Source organism: Empidonax traillii, unplaced genomic scaffold, assembly GCF_003031625.1.
Source record: "Empidonax traillii isolate 1590-97213 ecotype Southwest subspecies unplaced genomic scaffold, ASM303162v1 scaffold404:size960789, whole genome shotgun sequence".
In the NCBI taxonomy this organism is placed as follows: domain Eukaryota; kingdom Metazoa; phylum Chordata; class Aves; order Passeriformes; family Tyrannidae; genus Empidonax; species Empidonax traillii.
In genome coordinates this window covers 520,718-542,639 of record NW_020955597.1, presented here as the reverse complement: position 1 = coordinate 542,639, position 21,922 = coordinate 520,718, and the positions used below count along the sequence as shown (strand labels likewise).

The following is a 21,922-nucleotide window of genomic DNA, read 5'->3' as shown; positions in this document are numbered from 1 at the left end:
GAGTTCAGATGCATATTCCAGTGGTTTGCTGTTGGAAAAAAACCTCTTCAGTACGGAAATCCTTCCTCATCAAAGAAGAACAATGAGTTTTGGTTTTGTTCCATTTAATCTGAATGGAAAGATGAGTCTGAAGTGCAAAGTGCAAACCTGCGACTGTCTGCCCGTATCTGAAAGTGTGAATTTGAGTTTTGCTTTAGGGTTGTCCTTCTGCAGTGGTGTTCGGTTGATTTGGCATGTTTGTTACTACTTCTTTTTCTTTTTTTTTTTTCTTTTTTTTTTTTTTTTTTTTTTTTTTTTTTTTTTTTTTTTTTTTTTTTTTTTTTTTTTTTTTTTTTTTTGTTTTTAAAGGTTACATAAATAAAACAACAAAATGTTTTTACTTGCAGCACTTGAAGAATCGGAAAGTGACATTTATGTGCGATTCATGAGGTCACACAAGTGTTATGACATTGTTCCAACAAGCTCTAAGCTTGTTGTTTTCGACACTACGCTACAAGTGAGTATCCTCCTTTCCGTCTGCCTTTGCTTGCAGTTCTTTTTTTTTTTTTTTTTTCTCAAATGAGTGTTTCCTGAGTGTTAAATGAAATTTGATCTCCTGCAGAGAAAGTCTCCCATAGTGCTGTGCTCTGACTGTACAAAACCATATTGTTTCAACTGTATCTTTCATGTTATGCTAGAGGAGGAGTTGGGGAAGGCTTCCTAGCAGAACAGAAAGACAGGATGTAAATTGCTTTGCAGTTGGAATCTCTCTCAAAAAAAAAAAAAATTTCAGATGAACCCAAACTTACATTGGCTTCTTCATGGCTGTCAGAATTTACATGAGGACATTTGGTGTAAGATCCCTGTGCAACAGCTGAAGAGTACCCAGGTGTTATGAGTCTGTTCCTGCTCTATTAATAAAGACTATTTAGGAGTAAAATGGATGGCTTAATTATGCAAATTACTACATTCTCCAGAAAATTTTTGTTTTCAGTTTCTCATTTTGCATTTAATCAGTAAATCATCTGCTAGACTCTTGGCTCTGTCTGAAGAGTCTGTTTGCCAAAAGAAGGCATTAGCTGCCTGCTATAGAAACAGCCTAATCTGTTCTGCAGTGTGGTAGAAAGCTGTGGCTTTCTTTGTTTCTTGGATTTTGCAATTGGTATTTTTTGGCTTTTTTTTGGGGGGGGTTTTCTTTTTCTGTGTTTTTTTTTTTTTTTTTCCTTCTAAAGATGCTCCAATTCTGACTTAACTTAAGCCCATTAAGTAATTTTGGTCTGGAATGTACTGCTCAGACTTCAGCTTTCCACAGTCAGAAGAAACCATGTAACAGATACTCAGTCCCAAAACATTCACAGATCCATCTTGAGTATCAGATGATCATATGTAATGCTGGTTTGCGTGCTGTGATCTAAAAGGTGGAAAACCTGCACTGACTTTTTCACTACCTTAGAGGGGAAAAAGTTCTGCAGTGTTTCCTTTCTTCTGCCTGGAAGAGAAAATGACAGTCAATTCTGGAGTAAAGAACTTGGACGTCTTTGACCTGAAAGGTAAAATTTAGGATGGTGGGGTTCAGTGTCACTCTTTCAGCCCTTCTCAAAGACTGCTGGCTCCCTTTTGATTCCAGGGGATATTTTTTCTCTCACTGTGAGGTAAGATGTTGGGAGCGGGTACCTGCATTCTCAGCTGTCAGTGGTCACCTGGGTCAAAGGCTTGAGCGTAATCACCACTGAAATTGGAAAGATGGTTGTTCCTTATTCAATTAACCAATTAATCTTGAGTCTGTTAGGGCAGGTCACCCATTCCTTTTGGATTCTCTTGAGGAATTACATCATGCCAGATATACCAGTTTTCACTGCTGGAGCTGTTCTGAGATAATACTATTAACATAAAAAAGGGGGAGTTTGATCTCCATTTGGTGAGGTAACACTTGGGGAAACCATAAAGAAAAACAGGTAATTTAATGGTAATGGAAAAACTTTCACCAGCATTTGACCATTGTCTTATTTGGCATCCCTAACGGTGGTCTTGGATTACAACTGGAGGAGAACAAGGCATGCCTTGGTCTATGATCATGGAGTCACGCTCTCATGCTCCTCCAGCTACCTGAAAGCAAGTGTGGTAGGAGGGAAGTCTGGAGTTACTCGTTCAGTCTCTAGTACACAGTAAATGTGGACCAAATCTTGAGTTGGTGTTGCTGGTGAGGAGCTTTTTTTTGTCCCCTAAACCGCATATTTTGTACTTGGCACCATTACATTTATTCCCGGTTGCGTTAGTTTTAATTTATAAAGTCATAATATTGTACAGCTCTTCCTGCATGGGCACTGTCTTCCAACTCAGCAGGTTTTGCTAAACTAGTAAGTTATAGGATTATTTAAGAAAAAAAATAAACAGACTGATCTGAATGCTTGCCTGGGCTACATTGCTGGGAGGTCTTTTAAATACTTCTCTTTAATATTTCCCCTTAGTTCTTTACCTGGCACCATGTGCCACCACCATTGTCTTCACAACACATTATATTGATTCAACCTGATCAGTGTGGCTGGTGCACAAACATGTCTGGAATATAAAAATAGAATAGCTTTGGGGTTTTTTTCTAAGCCTGCTGAATAAGTACATGGTGGAGAATTAATCTAATGAGGGTAGTCAGATAAGAACTTCTAAACTGCTCTTTGTGTTTTAATTTTTACTGTATAAAATTACATATTTTCCAGTACTTCAGGACTTTGTATCAGTTCTTATTTTGAAAACATAGTACTCAGCTTTGAAACATTCAGTGTCCCATGAATCCTCTCAAATGGATATTTTTTCATTCCTGGATCTGTTTCACCCCTACCCACATCAGTGTTTCTCCTAATTTTAAAACAAACAAAAACCACCCACCAAAAACGTCCTGGTGCCTTGAAAAAGTTCTGCAGGGATTTGAATTCAGGTTTTTAATAGTGCTAGAGCTAAAACAGACTATATAAGGGCTCACCTTCTGCCTCCCTCAGTATAAGCTAGAAACAGTCAATGGAGGAAGAAGAAAAAATGGATCTGGGTTGTGTTCTCATGGAATCCTTTGAAAGATTCTGGATTCTGGATTTTTTTTTGGCTGCAGTATCCCATCTCCCTCTACTGGTCAGCGATCACAGCACACGTTTCTTCCCTGGAAAATTATTCGTGAGATACTGTGGAAAGTGTTCCAGACCTGTTGTTATCTGTGGGAAAACTGGAGATGTTCACTTTATATAGCATGGCCCAAGTCATACTGCTGAAGCAACATTGATTCATTAAAGTGAGTGTTTAGTCTGAGTGTCTGTGGGGGAGTTAGTGTAAAGATTCATAAGGAATCTTGTGTTAGCCCTGACTAAGAGTGGAGATGGTCAGGGGCACTTACACTGGAAACAGAAAGAAGCCTTTAAGAAGCAGAAATAGCAGCTGATGAAGAGCAGGAACGAGCTGACAGTGTGCTGAGCATCAGCTCAGCCAGTGTGGAAGAGCTGTGCTCCAGCTGGACAGTGTGTCCCTTGGCCCAAGCATCTGCACTAAATAAATATGATGTACTGGGCCCTGCTCTGTTCACCTGCCCCAGGCCATCTAGCACAGCTCAGTTTGCCTTCTCATCGTTTCACTTACAGTTCCCCCAAAATAGAGTGTCTGCCTCTATTCTGCCTGTGGTCCCTACCCTGTGCTGAATCCTGGGAAGTGGCAGATGTTGCCTGGGAAAGTGCTGGCTGGCACAGTTCTCTTGATTTAGGCTGACAGTGGACTGTTCTTTCACCCTTTCAGTTTATTAATTCGTATTGTTCCTCATAAATATTTATAGAATCATATTGTACTTCACTTGAGTGCTGTGTCTTTCCCCTGCCTGTGACCCACAAGTGCTCCTTGTTTGTGACAAGCTTCAGCCTTTGGCTTTTCCCAGAGAAGATGCTATCTTTGCTTGACACACATTAAAGAAACTTTATAAAGTCTGATCTGACCAGGAAGGGAGTCAAGAGACAATTAGGGGTTGTGAGCTATCCTCTGAAGTTTGGAAATTTGACTCTGTGGACGGTGGGGAAACTGGGCAAGTTGCAACAGTGTGCAGCTCAGTGGTTAAATCTTCTCATCTTTTATACATCTCCCAGGATGAAAATAATAGGAAAACAAACTCCTCACAGCCCCTTGGAGGGCTTAGGAGAGTTGTCCCCTGAAGGGTTTCTTTGAATGATCATTCACTTATTGTTCATCTTTATAATTATTCAATAAATGGATCTGGGATATCTTTGTAATAGACTCCAGGAAATCAGTGAGTGCAGATTTACTGGTCAGCAGCTTGAGTCTTCAGCACAGCATTTGAGCACTGTACAAGTGTTGCTGCATTTTAGTGTGGCAGTGATCTGGGGAGAGAAGGTGACATCCAGGTCTGCCTTTGCCTTCTGTTTGTTGGGCTTAACCTGCATCAGGTACACACAGTGACACAGCAACCTGATATTTCCCTCTGATATTCATGCTTTGAAGGAAGATAATTCCTGTATTAAATTCAAAGGTCAACAAAGTACAGCACTTTGTTTACCATCTATCAGTCAGATTACTTTTGCCTAACATCACCTACTAATGTGATTTCACTTTTTTCCTTGTTGCTGCATAAATTTGTTTTCTCTAAAGACCAGTGCATTTCCCCCCTCCCACATCCTGAACTGTATTTGAATTTTTTAAGGAAATGCCTCTTACCTAGCTTATAGCAATCTCTAAAGCTTAACTCTAAAAGCTTTCTTAAGACCAGATTTCTGTCTGACCTCCAAAGAAATGTATTAATTTGTTGTGGCTTTGCCCAGACTACATAAAGATGAGAAGGATTAGCTTGTTTTCTAGCGCAGAGCAATTAACCCTTCAAGGGGAATGTAAAAGGTAAATGTCAGACAGAGACTTCCCTGTTTCATATCAAGCAGCAATCTGCAGTCCCAAGAATGATCTGAGAGCAAATGTAGTGGCTGTGTCTTGTCAAGTTTGCATAAGCTCTCTTTGGGTGAAAAACTCAGTCTAACCTTTGACTAAATGATATTCTTACCTGTTAAAAGTAAATTTATGTTTTGATACTAAAAAATGTGTAGTTTTTACTCACCATGACCTTGCAGCTGTTTGTGAGGTATTTGTCCAAGATTTCTCCATAAAATAATAAAAATCAAAAGGTCATCAGAATGAGCTTTCAGAATACTAAAGACTCTTTTCTTTCATATAGTGAAGAAATCTTGGACAATTGCGTGACTTGAAGGTTAGATTATTCAACCCTTCTGTTTAATGAAATTACCTAAGTTGCTAAGGGACCAGATGTTGTTATCACCACTGTAGGATTTTGTCAGTAGCTGTCATGTTAGTAGGAGCTCAAATACTGTTCTACCACAAAACAAAACAAACCAAAAGTTTGGAACAATGCTCTGGAAACTGCTTTCGTGGTTTAACAAGCTGAAAGTAAATATACCTTGCAATTTCTGCAATGCATTCGATGGATTCCACATTAGAAGAGTGGAAGAGGATTTGTGCTTCTCTCCCATGTACTGACTCTATTCAGTAAATGGATTCATTATTCTGGTTCTCTCCAGTCCATTCTTGACTGGGTTGTTGTCTCTCCCCAAGGTTATGAGATAAATCAGGCTTCCAGGAATAACGTTCTAGAATTATTTGCTTCCAGAGACACACAGCAGACTCTGGGTCTGCTGTCACAACAGAGTTCTCACAGCTTTACAAAAGGATTGACTGTCTGTTCCTTAATTGGCTTTGAGGTTTTTCCCTGATGAAGCTGCTACTGTCTGCGTTTCTGAGGAGTGTGAATACCTCTCCTTGCTTGCCCAACCCACAGAACTGTAAGAGAATCATCTAATTTAGCTTCTAACCAGCATGTGGGCTGAGGCAGTTGAGCAGCCACATAAAAGCTCACTTCACTGAGATCAGGCTGGGATCAGTACCATAATATGGTGAGATTGCTGTTTTTTTTTTCAGAGCTGCTCCTGTTCCTTGTACACAACAAGCACAGGAGTTTAATTCCTTCAGCTCTCAAAACCAAAGGAAGCATTCATTCCTGTATCTTGGAGGAAGAAAATATGTGTCAGTTAAGCAGAAATTTCTACACAGGGTGTATGTAGATTAGGTGCTTGTGCTTGGATGAGTGAAAGTCACGTATCATTCTTCCTGCCTTCCCTGCCCTATCACCACTTTTTTTTGTAAGATCTTCATCTGTGAAAGGATTTCTGGCCCCTTCCCCATGCAGCTGGTCCCACTGGCTCTGCCCATCAGTCTTACCTGATGTCACCTCCTGGCCCATAATGGTGTGCACTCTAACAGCAGAAAGCTACAGGATGGACTTACTGACACAGAGCATCAGTTCAGGTCTTGGTTTGGTGTCTTCAGCTGGATTGGGACCTTCTTACATGCATAGGGAGGAGTTCTGCTTGTGGACGTGGCACCTGCTCTCTGGGGAGAAATCTAGAACATGTCCCTGCATATTTAAACTTGAGGAAAAGACACTACCTTTTTTTTTCTGGGGTTTGGCTTGGGCCTGAAGGGTATTACGCCATCAGATCTTAAATTTTAATAAGCTATGGCCATTAGAAGTGCATCATCTACCAGGAGTGTTCCCTTTCCATCACCTGTGAAAGAGAACTGAATTTTGATCTGGTCTTGTGTAAGCTTTCCAAAATTCAGCCTGAGCTGGAGGAGCTGCTCGTGAATGTCTACTGGTTGGGGTTTTTCAGATGCTAAAGCAAACATGTAGCCTCTGAGTTAATAACAGGTTTGTCCAATTTTTCTCTAATCTAGTTGAGGGTGTGATAAGGTAAAGGAAGAAACTCTTCTCTTCAAGACTTGCTCAGCCCTCCCTCAAGGCAAAAGTCTTTACTAAGTCCTTATGTAGCCTCTTTTTTTTTAAACTTCCTTCAAGGAGGAAATGCTTCTACCAAATTCACAGACCAAAGAAGAAAATAATTGGAAAATTAATTTGAATGCAAGAGTCATCATGATGAGATTGCTGGTTGTAGTCTCCATACTGGTTTAGTCTCTCCAGATGAGTCAGTTTGTAAAAACACTGAATTATATTTATGCACTATAAAAGAGGGTTTTAACTAGTTAAAATAGCTCCTTTATAGGACTGTAGTTCTCTGTAATTTAAAAAGATGTCTGGATTGGGCATTACAATTATATTTGAATTAAAAAAAAATTACAAGTTAATGTTTAATATGCTTCCCAATTTTGCCAGCCATTTTTTGGGAAACATGAAGGACAAAGCAATTAATGATACTCTAAAAAGAAGAGAGCAATTAATGTGAGAACATGAACTGTTTCCTGACACTAGGTATCATCCCTAGATTACAAGTTAGAAGTGGTTTTCAGTTTCCTTCTCACCATTTGGAAAGCTGATGTGGAGCTTTTCCTCTGGAAAATCAGTCCACCTCCATGAAATGTCTTTGCTTCAGGTCTTGTATTTGGGAAGAATTACTTTCTCCTCAACTGAAAGTGTTTAAGTGTCAGTGCATTGGGGTGTGAAGCAAAAATGCATGATGTAATTACTGCTTCTGTGTTATCAGGGTGAGGACTGTGGGATCTGGGGCGGGGGGAATGCAGAAGTTCTGAATTCCAACTTCATAGAAATAAGTCCTTTGAAGGTGATGCTGACAGCGTGGGAGAGGAGGGCTTTCCAGAGACTTTCAGTGGCAAAGTTGTATTTTCAACTTCGTATTGTGTTTTTACTGTGTTCCCAAATACTGTATCACAGCCTCTCTTTGGGTGACAGGTGGGTGGTTGTCCTTCTCCAGTGGTCTGTATTGCATATCACGGGATCCAGAAACTTTGAGTGGAAGCTGAGAGTCAGTAAAGGTGGGGGGGGGGGGAAGAAAAGACCATGTGAGCACCTCCATTCATTGTTGAAGAGTATTTTTCAGTGAAGAAAAGATTACAACTTGCTGCACCTCAGAGTGGGCTTGAACCCTCTCTGACACTGTGTTAATATGACTCAGGTGGTTGGTTACCTTGTTTTTGCCTCTTTCCTGTCTGCATTGTCAAACAAGTACATAAAACCAAGGATTATGGGGTGTGCCTTTCAGCCTGATACAGAAGAAGCACTGCCAAAAATCCTGATGTGATGTGAGGGAATAGCAGGGAAACACGTTATAAACCTGTCTTATGCAGCTGGACCATCAGGTTTACCTCTCCCTCATACGCAGTAGTTTTTTATTTTTCCTCTCTTGGAGATCTGCCAGGATTTGGGCAGTCAAGAGAACTTGCCATGCTACATAAAGAAATACAATCCTGTTTATGTTGGGCTGGAAAGGGTTGCCTCATTCCTCATGTTTTCACATCAAAAGCGTTTAAGAGTCAGTTGGCTCATAAACACACTTAGACCGAGGGAGTGAAATGTGGGTTGCCCAGTTTTTTCACAGTACAAAGGTTGCAGCAGAGGCCTGATGGTTTTCCTGTTACAACAAGGACCAGTCGTACTTCTCTTTGTCTTCTTACTTGGTAAGAACTCTTGAAATGAGAGTGTTTGGCCTCTGAGAGAAAAGTCTCAGGATAACTCTCTCTTGCATCTTCATACTCAGTGAGAATAAAGACTGTATTCTAGAGTGACTTTGCCATGTTTGCTCATATTGTGAGGGTCTTGCTGTTCTCCTTTGAAAGTGTAAAACTTTTTCACCTTTACAAGGAGAAGCCCTTGAGAAGGCACTCCATGCTTTGCTGTTTGGTGCTTAGAGCCTGTGAGTACATGGGTGTAGGAGTTTAACCTTTTGCTGTACTTCTTCAGCTGTTCCTATCCAGTTTGCTAGGCTGGATGCTTCTTGCAAATTCCTTTCAACTGCATATCAAACTCTGTACTTCTCTGTGCTAGGAAGGATGGTTGTTTCTCAGTGACTGCTTGAAAGATTTGGGTTTCATACTCTGGTCCACATGTGCATTTTTGGAGGTGTGCATTGCCTCTAGTTTTGTAGTCCTTAAAAATAATCATGAAACAAGCCTGGGAATTTGTCAGTTTATCCACTGGAAATGACAGTGAATGTTTTAGATCACCTTTGAGCATCCATCCATTAGAAGTCAGATGATAAAAGCATCAGGGGTCATGTGGGTCTGATAACTGCTTTCATGGAAGTGCTGTCCCAAAAATTAGAAGGAGCTTCTTCCTTCCTATTCTGATCTGATAAAATAGACATTTCCTGGGGACAGACATAGATGGGGCTTTTCAGCAAGTGCCCAATGTTGGCTTGTACAGTGGAAGATGAGACAAAGAGATGTGCACATTTATCATCCTGCCCTTTGACAGCAGCCACACCACCGAAGTTCTGGCAGATCTTTTGACACTGTCCATGCTACTGGACAGTCATTTGCTGCATCCTCTTTGCTCAGTACTGGCATATCTGAAGATGTTCCATAACTGTTTCCTGCTTCTGCTCCCTCCAGGCTCTTTCAAGTTAACTTTGTCATGAGGCAGTGGTGACCTGTGTGTCTTTCAGCTCAGTAGGACTCTCTGCTCAGCACTGACCCTTTAGCACCAGGAGCTGTTACAGCTCTTTCCTTCCATCATCTTGTCAAGAACAAGAATCTTATTGCAAGGCAAATGAAACCAGTTCTTACAACAGCAGCAGTTCACCCTCCTGACCTTATGGGACAGTCCTGGAAGATAAACTTGAGCTACAGGTCACTTACACGTGGAGTTACAGTTTTCATAACACGGTGTTAGGTAAAACAAAAGTGCCAGTGTACATAGGCTGAATTTTTGTAAACAAGCTCATCTTCAGTTTTACTTTCAGATGTTTCCCTTATTCACAGCTGTTTACTGGAGAGAGCATTTCTGCAAGGGCTTGTAGGATTACTCGTCATAACAAGGAATGTCCCTTTCAGTATTTCCTATCCATGAGGAAAAACTTATTCTGTAGTCTGGTGAAATCTTGTAGCACTGTTTCTGGTTTCAATGCCCAGTAATCAAGCTTTTTAGGAGCTCACTAACCATAAGAGACCGGATTTTCCAAATATTCTACTACCTGAAAAACAGGACTTCCCATGTCTGGGTCAAACTCCTGCTTTCTTGGTAATGGCTGCTATATTGGAGGAGGCTTTGTGCTCCTAAAAACTTGCAATGGAAGTGTCTGAAGGGTGTGCAGAATGACCTCAAGAAGTCATGTCTAACCTAAATTAGTCTGTTCTTTTATTCAGCATATTCACAGTCAGTTTAATGAGTTCCTGTGGTAAAAAGAGCTTGTTCCTGTTTTGCTCACTTTGGTGTAATAACACCTATTGTTGAGGTGATCTGTGATACGTGTAAGATTTTGGTTGCTTCGCTCCTCAGCTTTTAATGTGGCTCTTCTACCTAAGGGGCAAAATCTTGGAGGAAACAGTCGCACAGAGTGGGATTCTTCATCTAATTGTAAATGTCTGGACATCTTAGTGAGGTGGGGAAATGGCATCTGTGGGATACAGCTGAACCTCTGTCAAAGGCTGGTGAGTTGTGCCTCAGAAATTACTGTTTGCCCCAGGTGACTGTGAGGAGATGTGGTGAATGTGCAAGGTCAGCGTGTATGTCAGAACAGCTTCTAAATTTGGGCAGATAAACCCCATTTTTAGTGGTTCACTGTGTGTGTTGGGACCACTGCGTGGCTAATGAGAACAAAAGTGCTTTGTTCAAAGAATGTTTGTACGTGGTGTTGAGCAGCAACAATCTATGGGCTCTGGCTGAGGAACAATGGTTTTGTGAAGGTCAGGCCAGCCCAACACTCCAGATCAGAGAAATGGCAGTGCTGGTGGGGTTGAGACTTAACTACTCTGTTGGAGGTCCAAAGATGGGACGTGGTAGAGATCTTCAAAGGCTGCTAACTATATATCATCAGAATGGAAGGTCCTTGTGGGTATTTTCTGCATGAAACATCTAAATGTGCTGGACAGAAGCCCAGCTCCACACCCCAGTGCTTTGGCTGGCCACCAAGCAGTCCTTTGGGCAACTGAAATTGGTCAACCACAGAAACTAGAGGAAAGTGTGAGTGGATGAGTGTGTGTTTGTGCTTGCAAGCAGTTTTAGTAAACAGGAATTAGGTTGGAATTTTGCTTTGTAATTACCTTACTTAAATAAGAGAGTACTAACGTTAAGAACTGATGGCATTTTTACTTTATTTAAAAGTAACTGTGTAACAGTTGGTACTATAAAACAATAGGAATGTCAGTTGAGCTGTGATCTAGGAGGACAGCCCAGGGGGATGAGTTTAAATATTTCTTTACTAAATTTTGGTGATTTATTACATCAGATGTTTAACATCCTAATGTCTAAGCTAAACTCACTGTCTTTTATGCAAGATTTAAGTCTGAGCTGTCTCAGTAGCTGTATCTGCTCAGCAGTTTTTCCAAAATATGCCCTTTAAAGCTAGACAAGATGGCACCTAACTGAAGATTCTTGAGATTCTTGGAGACAAATAACTTGCAGATAAATCAAGCAGGATCAGAACTGATCCTCTGAAGAATCTTTTTCTTCCTTCTGGATTGTCTACAAGCTCAGCATCTTGAATAGTATGTCTTTGGAGTTGTCTCTCTTGAAGTATCATTTCTGAATCTAAAATAATACCTCAACCTTACTGCCTCTCCCATCTGAACATGGTGCTGGGTGGTGTTCTTTGCTGCTACTGTGTCTGGGAAAGAAGAAGCGGCAGGAATTTGGAGACTGCCTGGAGACCTGTAGTTGGCTTTCCACATCTTTTCTGCCACGGGCATGCTTCTTTTCCAGCTTATCAATTAGAGTTTGTAAACTTGCTTGAGGAGTTGTGGTGCATGATTACCATCTGGAAGAAAGCTATTTTCCCCCTGGCCTTTAATGGATTAGCTGTTACCTTCTTGCTCTGATACAGCTTGAACATCTTGCTCTTGTGAAAGACTTGGGACGTGAGCTGACAGTGACTGTTACCTCGTGTGATGGCTGTTGGCGTGGAAAGGCATGGGAGCTGAAGGCTCACAGTTTCAGGCAGTGTGAGTGCACTTTCCCCTTTCTTGATGAAGAGTGGTTAGAACTTACTTTGCCCCAAGGTGGAGTTAGTCTGTGTGAACTCGCTGCTACCTCATATGTGCTCCCCAAATAGCTCACTGCAGCAAGCTTTCGCTGCAGTAACTCTTAAGTGTGATGCTGTTGTGTGGGAACACTTCATGTGTCTGCCTGGAGGGTTCCCGTGTGGTTTCAACTCTCCCTCATGAGTTAGTTTGCTCTTGTGGTGGATTTTGTCATGTTTGTTTGGCCTGACTCCTCCTTGTGTCAGCAAGGTGGCTGAACACCTCTGGGACCTTTCTGTTTAACCATCTTCTAGATAAATATTGTGGTGTATATCTTAGTCTTACTTGTGGTCCTGGGTTTTGTTGTTGTTGTTGTTGTTGTTGTTGTTGTTGTTCCCCCCATGGCTTCTTCAGTTTCAGTGCAGTTTAGGGGTGGTGGTTGTTGAGCAGATCATTATTCCTGTTCATTTGTGATATGGCAGAGGCATCACTGAATTCAGGAGGCAGCTTTGAGAACTGTCATCTGCTGATGTTTGGAGGGTGGATTTGCTTCCCGTGGTCAGAGAGAGCAGTCGGGCTGCATCAAGGTAGCAAGAAATACGGGTTGCTACCTATGTTTTTGTTTGCCCCTACTTTTTTGGGTGCTGATTCCACTGACTGTGAAGCCCTTTTATTCCTGAATCTCCTTGGCACATAATTTAAATCAGACACTTAAAATACCACTGTGTAATCACGGTCTGTTAAGGAATTGCAATTGCTACTTCTGTGTTATTTGGACCAAGGACCAATTTCACGGATATTGAAAAATAGATTGGTTGTCTCCTAGTTTTGTGCCAGGTCAAGACCTGGACAAGAACCATTGATTCTTCATTGTATTTTCCCTAGGAAGACTATTTAAGGGCAGGACAGGAAGAATATCTTGCTTGAACATATCACCAAGAGATGGGGAATTTGGGGTGCACTAAAGCCCGAGTCCTTCGTGCTTCAGACAACCAGTGTCGACAGGGAAGTGTTTCTTTTAAGAATGGCACCACAACCTTGTAACTTCTGATTCAGAAATTAAGGAGGGTTAATTCATTAAGAAATGAAGTGACTTGGTTGATTTCTTGAGCAGCAAAACAGGCCAGCCTAATCCTTTTAACTTGTGGTCATATTTAAAATAATCAAACGATTCCTTTTAATTTGTAACAATCAAGGCTCTGTAAGCTGGAGGGGACATGGTTTCAGTCTCATTTTTTTTAACAACTTGTTACTGTGAACATTGACTGGAGTGTAGCACAGTCTTCAGGTGTTAAACTAAAGCCTCTCTGTACGGAGATATCGGAGACTTTCACCTGGAATGTTCATGTAGTAACAGAAATACAGATCTGGTTTTGCCAAGCTTTTTTCTAGCTTTTTAATAATTTTGAAAGTAAAAGGCTTAAGGTTTTTGTTTGGCCTGTGTGGTTTATGTTCTGTTTTAAATACCAGGTACCTGCTTATGCCGCCTTTTTTTTTCCTAGTGCAAGGGGAAACCCTTCTGTTGGTGTCTGCCAAAGACAAGGCAAAGATTTGTTTAGTTGTTCTTTGGGTTTTTTTGCAGGTAAAGAAAGCCTTTTTTGCCTTGGTGGCAAATGGTGTGAGAGCAGCTCCACTGTGGGAGAGTAAAAAACAGAGTTTTGTAGGTAAGTAGTTGTGATATTACTCAGAATTACTTGAATTTCCAAGGTGCTTTATTGCTGCAGAAGGTGGTCTGGGACTGGCCAATCCACCATCCTGGAGATATAATGGCAAAGAGGGTTTCTTTTTCCTCCTGAGGAGTGAAATAATGCCAGTAATAATGCCAGTAATGATGCCAATAATGAAACACTTTCATAGTCTTGCTGTGCTTTGAGAATCACGATGGCTCTTTTAGGTCCCAACCTTCTGCAATTTCGTCTCTAATATGTGCACTTCACTGTGTATTTAAACATGAAGTCAATGGTCACAAAAAGGAAATTTGGAAATTATAACTATAAAGAGAATAATTTCATGTTACACTATCCTGATATGGGTGCAGTACAAGCCTATTCCTGTATGTGCTCAATAAGCTGCACTGAGGAATTCTTAAATGCCAGGACTAATATTGAATGTTACAGGTGTGTCCCAAACTGGCAGAGAAACATTAGATCTATGCATTGCTTTTTTTTTAAAAATCACGTCCTTAATTGCCACAACAATAGTCTGCCAAAACTAGATCTCTGTTGCAGTTGGGAAATGGGGTCAAAGTGGCAATTACAAATAGTATTACATGTAATTCTTGTGACCTGGAATGTAGGGTGAGGATTCTTGGAAATGAATGGTAGATGCTTAATAAAACATTTGTTAAAATACTTTAAATCCAAGTGAGGAGGAGCAGTAGTTTCCTGCAATGCACCATAGGAGTCCTGTGTCTTTCGTATTTAATTTCATTTCATATTCTATCTGTAACTAAGCTCTAGTGATTTAAAGATGACCTCCAGATTAATTTTTCCCTTCCCCATTTCTTAGTTTCTTCAGTTTAGATGTAAGAGTAGTAAACAGTGGAGCATCTTCTCAAATCTAGAACTTGAAAGCTCAAAAAAGATTAATAATTTAAGGTAACTAAGCTAATCATCAGTATTATATTACCTAGTTTGGTAACTGAAATCAAGTTGGAGCTTGAAATATATACACTATGGGTGTAGTATTTTTTTTTAAAGTCACATTTCAACAGAGACATTGAGGATTACCATGGAAATGATTGAACTTCTTTAGTAGGTAATATTCAATAAAAATGGATTATACTGTTCCTTCATTTGAGTCTCAGAGTCCGCCTGATTTGTCAAGTACATGATGAGAGTCTGTCTTCAAAAAGAAAACGAAAGGCAAGGATAGTTCTACAACCTTTAAAGATATTTTAAACCTCCTCTTTTCTTTCTACTCTTTTGGGGGTGGATGTGGTCTGAATTCAAGGGGGTTTCTTGAGTCACATTGAAAGTAAGGAGAAGCACATGGGTTATAATTTTGGATATTAATTCAAGTGTGGGTTTTGATTCTGAAATAGTGTGTCAGTGTGAAAGTGCACAGACATAGTTTTGGAATTCCACTGTTAAGTGTTCCAATACAAATAGTACGTTACATGGATTTAATGTTTATTAAATTATATGTTGTGAATATACACAGAGGAAATAGCTGAAAGTTCTAGATGTTAAATATATATCTAAATACCTTTTTTTTTATGTATCACTTGTTACAGGAATGTTAACAATTACAGATTTCATTAACATACTGCATAGATACTATAAGTCTCCAATGGTAAGTGTGATGTTAAGCTATAATTTGGTCATTTGCCATACAGTACAGAGACTGAAATATCAAACTGAAAGATTTATGATGATTGTCATAAATCATTATTTAGGTCTTTGAAAGTTTAGATATATTGGAGGGAATACTCACTGTGGTTTTGGGGTTATTTTGAGAGAAAAGATGTCTCTGTGTGTGCAAGGTTATAGAATGATGTCTGGATACCTGAGTTCAGCTCCCATTAAGCAGGATGCTGCTCACAGAGGCTTGGATGCTTAAAAAAATTACTGTTCTTGGAGTGATGGTGTGGAATAAACAAGTTAAACTAGTTAAAATATATGCAAATATTTTAGTTATGTGGCTGAATTGCACAATCAGTTGGAGATCTGTTGGCTTCAATTAACTGTAATTTAAAATTCCCATTGGCAGTCAGTTGATGAAATTCTCTAGCTTGCATGTTCATACAAACATTTACATCCCTTTCTTGTTCCTGTCAAATCACAATTCCCCCTCTACCAATTAGAACATATGTACTGTGTTTTACTAGCAAAAAAAATCAAGAACAGTTGGAAGAAGCAGACATCTGATACATTTGCCTTCTCAAAGCTCATGTTAATTTTTAAAATTTATAGTGAAATTCTTGTCAGATGCCAATAGTGTGGTGCACTGTCCTTTTTTTCTTGTTAAAGAATTCTTTTTTTTCTCTCCCTGGGGATTTACAAAGAGTGGAGGGAGAAGCAAATAAAAAGTGGTAACTTCTTAAAAATGGTTTCTATATTGCAGTGATCCTCAACCTCAACACTACTGATTTGTCCATGTAACTTTACCTAAGGTCTGACAACATCCTATTCCACAGGTTCTGCTTAAAATGGCAGCAGGAAGGAGGAATAGCTGAAAAGGGACAATATTTGACTTAAGTGACTGATGCAGCGTTCTGTAAGAAAAATAAATAAATTGATTTTCCATCAGGGAATTCTCTAGTCTTAATAGGTGAAATTGTGCTGAAAATATAACTGTTTAAATATTTTAATCAGCCTTGCTAAATGCATCACAACACATACAGTGTGAAGCACATTGTTATTCATGTAATAGTTAATATCCTCAATTGATTGATGAGGAGCATCCAGGTAGTTCCTCCACAAAGAAGTGCTCTTGCTTGTTAGTAATGAAGTAAAATTAATCTGTTAGGATTAAGCAGTCAAGTGATCAGGGTAAGCTTTTTACTGGTGTGGGTGTATGAGGAATCACCAGAGGATGATGGTTTTAAGGTGAGATAAATTACTGAGGGGATGCCTTTGAGTCCAGGAGAGACCTGGAGTACAAACCTTGGCCAGCATAAGGTCTTCCTCTCCCCCAAAATTATAGGTCCTGGATGGTACTTTGCATTGAGCAGGATTTCACCCTTTCTTCTTGTTGTTGCTGCAGAGATATGTTGTTTTGGACTTGTCTTGCTCTGTTTGATTATCTACAGTAAAATGACAGAAAATTGTTCAGATGTTTATAATGTTAATGATGGATTTAAAATTCAAGCTAAACTTCCATCTCCCCATTGTAGGTTCAGATTTATGAATTGGAGGAGCACAAGATAGAAACCTGGAGGGGTAAGAATATTTACTACTTGATAATTTACTTGATAATTTACTATTTCCACTATTTCAGCATAGTGGACTTTCAGTTAATTACAGACTTAGCTTGTCGCTCTCCACATACTTTTTAATGAAAGCAGAAATAGTAAATGCTTCTCTTTTGGCTTCTGCTGCTTACTTTCTGATCTGAAACAGCACATGAACTGGTGATCTGGGCTATGTAATACTTTGTCACTTGTTCTTGGTTAGCACCAACTTGCTCTTTAAGAAAGAAAACCAACCTGGAGTAAGGCAGCATGTGTGGGATACTGGAGTGGGAATGTACCTGAGCCAGGATGCTGAAGGAATAGATGAAGTGAGTGAACTGATGGGTTCTCTCAGGAAGCTCTGCCTGAGGGAGCTGCAGCTAGAAATTCATGCAATGTGTGGGTGTGAACAGAAATGCCGAATGCAGGGAGGCAGCTTTATGTTAGAAAATAGTCTATCTGACATGAAGTAATTCATGAAGGTACCCAGTGCAGCAGAGCCTCACAGAACCGACCGAGGAAAGGATTATTTGCTGTAATTGCAGTGACCCCTGGTGGTGTTCAGCTTAGTGCTGCTTTTAAAATTTATGTCTTTTTAAAGTCAATATAGGGGAATATGCATCAGTGGCAGAATAACTAAAATAACTGCGTTTATTGCTGTTTGTCTTCCAGTTAATTTTGTAGGAATGAGTTCATAAAATGCTTTCATAAAATGGAATGGTTTTGTGTGAAGTGATAACAATCTATTAATTTTCTATCCCCAGAGCTTTATTTACAAGAGACATTTAAACCTTTAGTGAACATTTCCCCAGATGCAAGGTAGGATTTCACTGTTCAGTCTGCTTCACTCGAAATACATTAACTACATCTCAGCACTGAATTTAAGGCTTCTTTATGTAATAAGAAACAGCTTAGATTGTAAACTAGAGGGCAATATAATCAAGAAGGTGTGAGAACTTTTTTTTTATTGTGAGTGAGAACTTTCATGATTATCCAAAGAAGAGAATTTTCGATTGAGCTTTTGCCTTTTTTCGGCTTAACTGTTCTGGTAAATGAACTAGACATGGGTCAAAATTAATTGCCCCAAAACATGCAGAAAAGGCAATATGATGACACTTCAAGATACCCTGCAAGTCCTGTTTATTTCATGAAAATCAAAAATTGTAGAGGGCCTTTCAGCTGTCTCAGCAATCACAGGAATTGAAGACTTAAAAGTACTTTTCAAGGCAAGTAACTTTCCTTAACTAAAGGAAAGACATTATCTTTGTGTTTTTTTCTGCTCTACTGCAAGGTTGTGTTTCTTAAAATACAAATGACTTTCCTTTTCTCCTTGGTGAAAGTTGAAAGAAATACTTTTTAAACTGTCATTATGCCTTATTTACTAAATGTAACTTGAGAGAGAGCTTTGGTTGATCACTTTTGTCTTGAGTGCTACTTAATCCCTGAAGTGGAGGGTGAAGTTCTGGTTCTTGCTTTCAGTTTGTGGACTAGTCTAGTGATTATCTCAGAGGTAACGATGTGCTGTATCCTCAGCAGAACTGCCATTAAATCATAAATAAGTCATTCAGTTAAGGAATGAAGTTTAAATGGTAGCCAGTTGCAAAATAGTACAATTGTTTTCAGTCCAAGGTGCAACAAGAGAAGTCTTGCAATGAAGAAGATGCAGTAAGACATTTATAAAAGACTGAGGTGCATTAATTACAAGAAGTCTCTATTTTTCACTGTTTGTCTCGAAAATACCCATTCTGAGTGCTGAGATACTGTGAGCACAGCACTCACTGAAAAAGCAGTGTACACATGTGAAGAAGTCTTTCCACTATCCTTTACACCACAAAAAATCAATTTCCATCTTATTTTCTTACTGGTTTTAGATGTCCATGAGCATATTGTTGCTGATGTGTTTTACCAACTGCAAAAGTTAATTTGAAATCCCTTAACTTCTGTTTTCTGTAACATTATAGATAATGCAAATAATTACTCGTCACATGGGCTTCATGGGGGATTGTAAATATATATTTATATATATTTTTAAATATATATTTCCATTATATTTACATTTTTATATATTTACATGTTAATATATTTATATAAAAATATTTTTATATTTGTAAATATATAAATGTGTATATGTATATATCACTTGGCATTGTTCATTGTCAGTTGAATTCATTAAAAAGAATAAAATGTTTTTCTCCTCAGCCTTTTTGATGCTGTATATTCGTTGATCAAAAACAAAATCCACAGATTGCCAGTTATAGATCCAGTCAGTGGAAATGCACTTTATATACTTACCCATAAAAGAATCCTCAAGTTCCTCCAGCTTTTTGTAAGTATTTAAAGCTATGCTGTACTTAATTGATTCCCCCCCAGTAGACATCTAATTAAGTAATTTAAGTCCTAGTGCAGAAACTTCTTGATAAACCTCCATATTCATTATGTCCATGCATATCTTTTCTTGATAACAGAGAAATTAAAGATTGATGCAGGACTTGTGCTTTACCTTTACTTTGTTTTAACCCTTTAATGAAACCTGAACACCAAGGACTTGTCTGATGAAGTAACTTGCTGTCCTTTCTGAAACATCTCCTGAGCTTCAGAACCTTGTTTACATGAAAAGAAGATGAGAGTGTTGTTACTCTCTGTAGTAGTGCGAGTCACAGGAATGAACAGGAGGCCAAACAGAGCAAGGGGAGTTCAGAATAAACATTCAGCCTCATCTTGTGCTGCCTCATCTCTCCAGCTTTAGTGGAATTGCCATAGCTTAGGATCTACAGCTTTTAGCCGTGGGTTAATACCAAAAAAATAAGCAAAAACTTAGTTACATACTATTAATTTAGAGCTTCTTTGAACAGAAACTCCTAGGTCTGAGCTTGTTTGAGCTCTACATTAATCTGGTAGCAGGTTCCTGCAGTGATCTGTAACCATCCCTTGGAGTCTGCAGATGGATGAGTGAACGCAGACAACCACACTGTAAACACACTCCTTCTGGCTTTCCTAGATGTCAGAGATGCCAAAGCCTGCCTTTATGAAGAAGAATCTGGATGAACTTGGAATAGGAACTTATCACAACATTGCCTTCATACATCCAGACACTCCTATCATTAAAGCCTTGAATATATTTGTAGACAGAAGGATATCGGCTTTACCTGTTGTGGATGAGTCAGGTGTGTGCTGGGTCTCCTGTGCACAAAAGTGTGGTGAGATAAATGGTGCTGAACCCTGGGCTGGTGTTGGGGTGGGGGAAGAGGGCAAGAAAGAGTAAAAAAAAAAAAAGTAATCAGAAAGGCATGGGGGAAGAAAGGGAACATGAAGAAATACTTACGCAAGACGTGGGTTGATAGTCTTGGAAGAACCTCATCATTTAGTAGATTTTTTGTTGGGGTTTTTTCCCAGGTCTTTCTTTCTTGGCCTGTCTTTTTCTGTGTCATTATAATGTAACAAATGAAAGCAGAAAGCAAGAAAACTGATTTTGCATTTTAAACTCTTTGTTAACTTTTGGTTTTCTTTTTGTCTTTAGGAAAAGTTGTAGATATTTATTCCAAATTTGATGTAATAGTAAGTATATCTCTTAAATTCTGTTAAATATTTTATATGCAGTAAGCAATTGCAGATAAATTTGTTAATATGACAGTTTTGGTTACTTTGTTCCTCAGGCTGTGGTTAACAATCTGAATGAAACAGATTCAGTTCACCCTGCACAGAATTTTTTTAATTCCTACTTTTTATTTAAGTTATTCTTAGTAATACTATTTGCAGACAAGCATCTACTGTTCTGGATGTTACCCAAAATTAGATCTGGCTGTACAAAAAGAGGACATAATCCAGAGGAGGGAATCAAAGCTGGTGAAAGCGCTGGAAGGAATGTCCCACCAGGAATGACTGAGGACTCCGGGTTTGTCTAGTGTGGATAAAAGGAGCTGAGGAGCAATGACCTCATTGCTCTTGAGGCTTCCTGAGGAAAGGGAGTGGAGATTGAGGTGCTGATCTCTTTTCCCTGGTATCCAGTGACAGGACATAATGGGAATGGTTCAGAGGTTTAGGATGGACATTAGGAAGCATTTCTTTACCAAGAGCGTGGTCGAACACTGGGGAAGGTTTCCTAGAGGGGTGGTCGATGTCCCAGTCCTGTCAGTGTTTAGGAGGCCTTTGGACTTAATAATATGCTTCAGCTTTTGATCCTCCCTGAAGTGTCAGGCCATTGGACCAGAGGATCATTGTAGGTCCCTTACAACTCTTCTGTTCCATTCTTTTTAAGTTTGTTTCTATTTTTGACCAAGGATTTTCTTTTTCCAGCTGCTGTCATTCCACAGTCTCTTTTCAAAGAGAATGCAGATTTCTCTGTGCAGTTTGAGCACTTTGCTCAGCTTGACTTTCTCAGTGAGCTAAAAGCTACTTGGCCCACTCATTTGTGGGTCTCTGACTCCAGAGCGTTGCATCTGTATTCCTTCTGGTTTAGATCTAATCCAGGACTCTGTTTCTGGCTTTCCCTCAGTGCTGCAGCAGCACAGTCAGATTCATGCCATGATTTGCCAGCCTTGGAGAGCAAGAGCTCTTCTATTCTCACGGCCTTCGGAAACTTGAAAAATATATTTATTTCTTTTTTACCTCTCTGTATTCCCACCATCTGCATGCACCTGCCTTCTAATTGCAGCATCTGACAGCTACATTATTTTTGAGGGATTTCAGTGCCCAGGTTGCTTATTCCACCAACCAGCTGAGCTAATGAAGAATCTAGATGTCTGAAGCGCTGCCTAAAATGCCTTCAGAAATATGGACAATAGTCCCAAATGGAAATGCTTTAAGCTTATAAATGTCTCTGGTTGCAAACAGTGCTCTTAATAAGTTTCATGATGTCACTGCTCTTGACCATGACTTCTAGGCATTTGTCTTTGTCCTTTGGGATTCTCTGCTGTGTAAGAGCCTCTTCTGCCATAAGAGCTGGTCAGGGAATAGGCAGTAGCTGTAGAGAAGAGTATCTGACATCTCAAAGACAATGAAATTCCACTGTTGGTGGGTTCAGAGTTTCAGGTTTTTTTGTAACTGTGTTAGACTTTGAGGCAGGACATTTCATTCGTT

General features: G+C 39.6%; 1 protein-coding gene across 4 annotated transcripts in view; it reads left to right on the top strand.

Annotated features, from left to right (window-relative positions):
* The window catches only part of PRKAG2 (protein kinase AMP-activated non-catalytic subunit gamma 2), a 209,758-nt gene that overhangs the window by 180,768 nt on the left and 7,068 nt on the right, over positions 1-21,922 (top strand). For all 4 annotated transcript variants that reach the window (XM_027893740.1, XM_027893741.1, XM_027893742.1 and 1 more), the window contains 8 exons: positions 387-496; positions 13,535-13,616; positions 15,188-15,246; positions 16,790-16,835; positions 17,611-17,665; positions 19,046-19,172; positions 19,845-20,010; positions 20,364-20,401. In XM_027893740.1, coding sequence (XP_027749541.1) covers positions 387-496; positions 13,535-13,616; positions 15,188-15,246; positions 16,790-16,835; positions 17,611-17,665; positions 19,046-19,172; positions 19,845-20,010; positions 20,364-20,401 — 683 coding nt within the window. The remainder of the gene's footprint in view (positions 1-386; positions 497-13,534; positions 13,617-15,187; positions 15,247-16,789; positions 16,836-17,610; positions 17,666-19,045; positions 19,173-19,844; positions 20,011-20,363; positions 20,402-21,922) is intronic.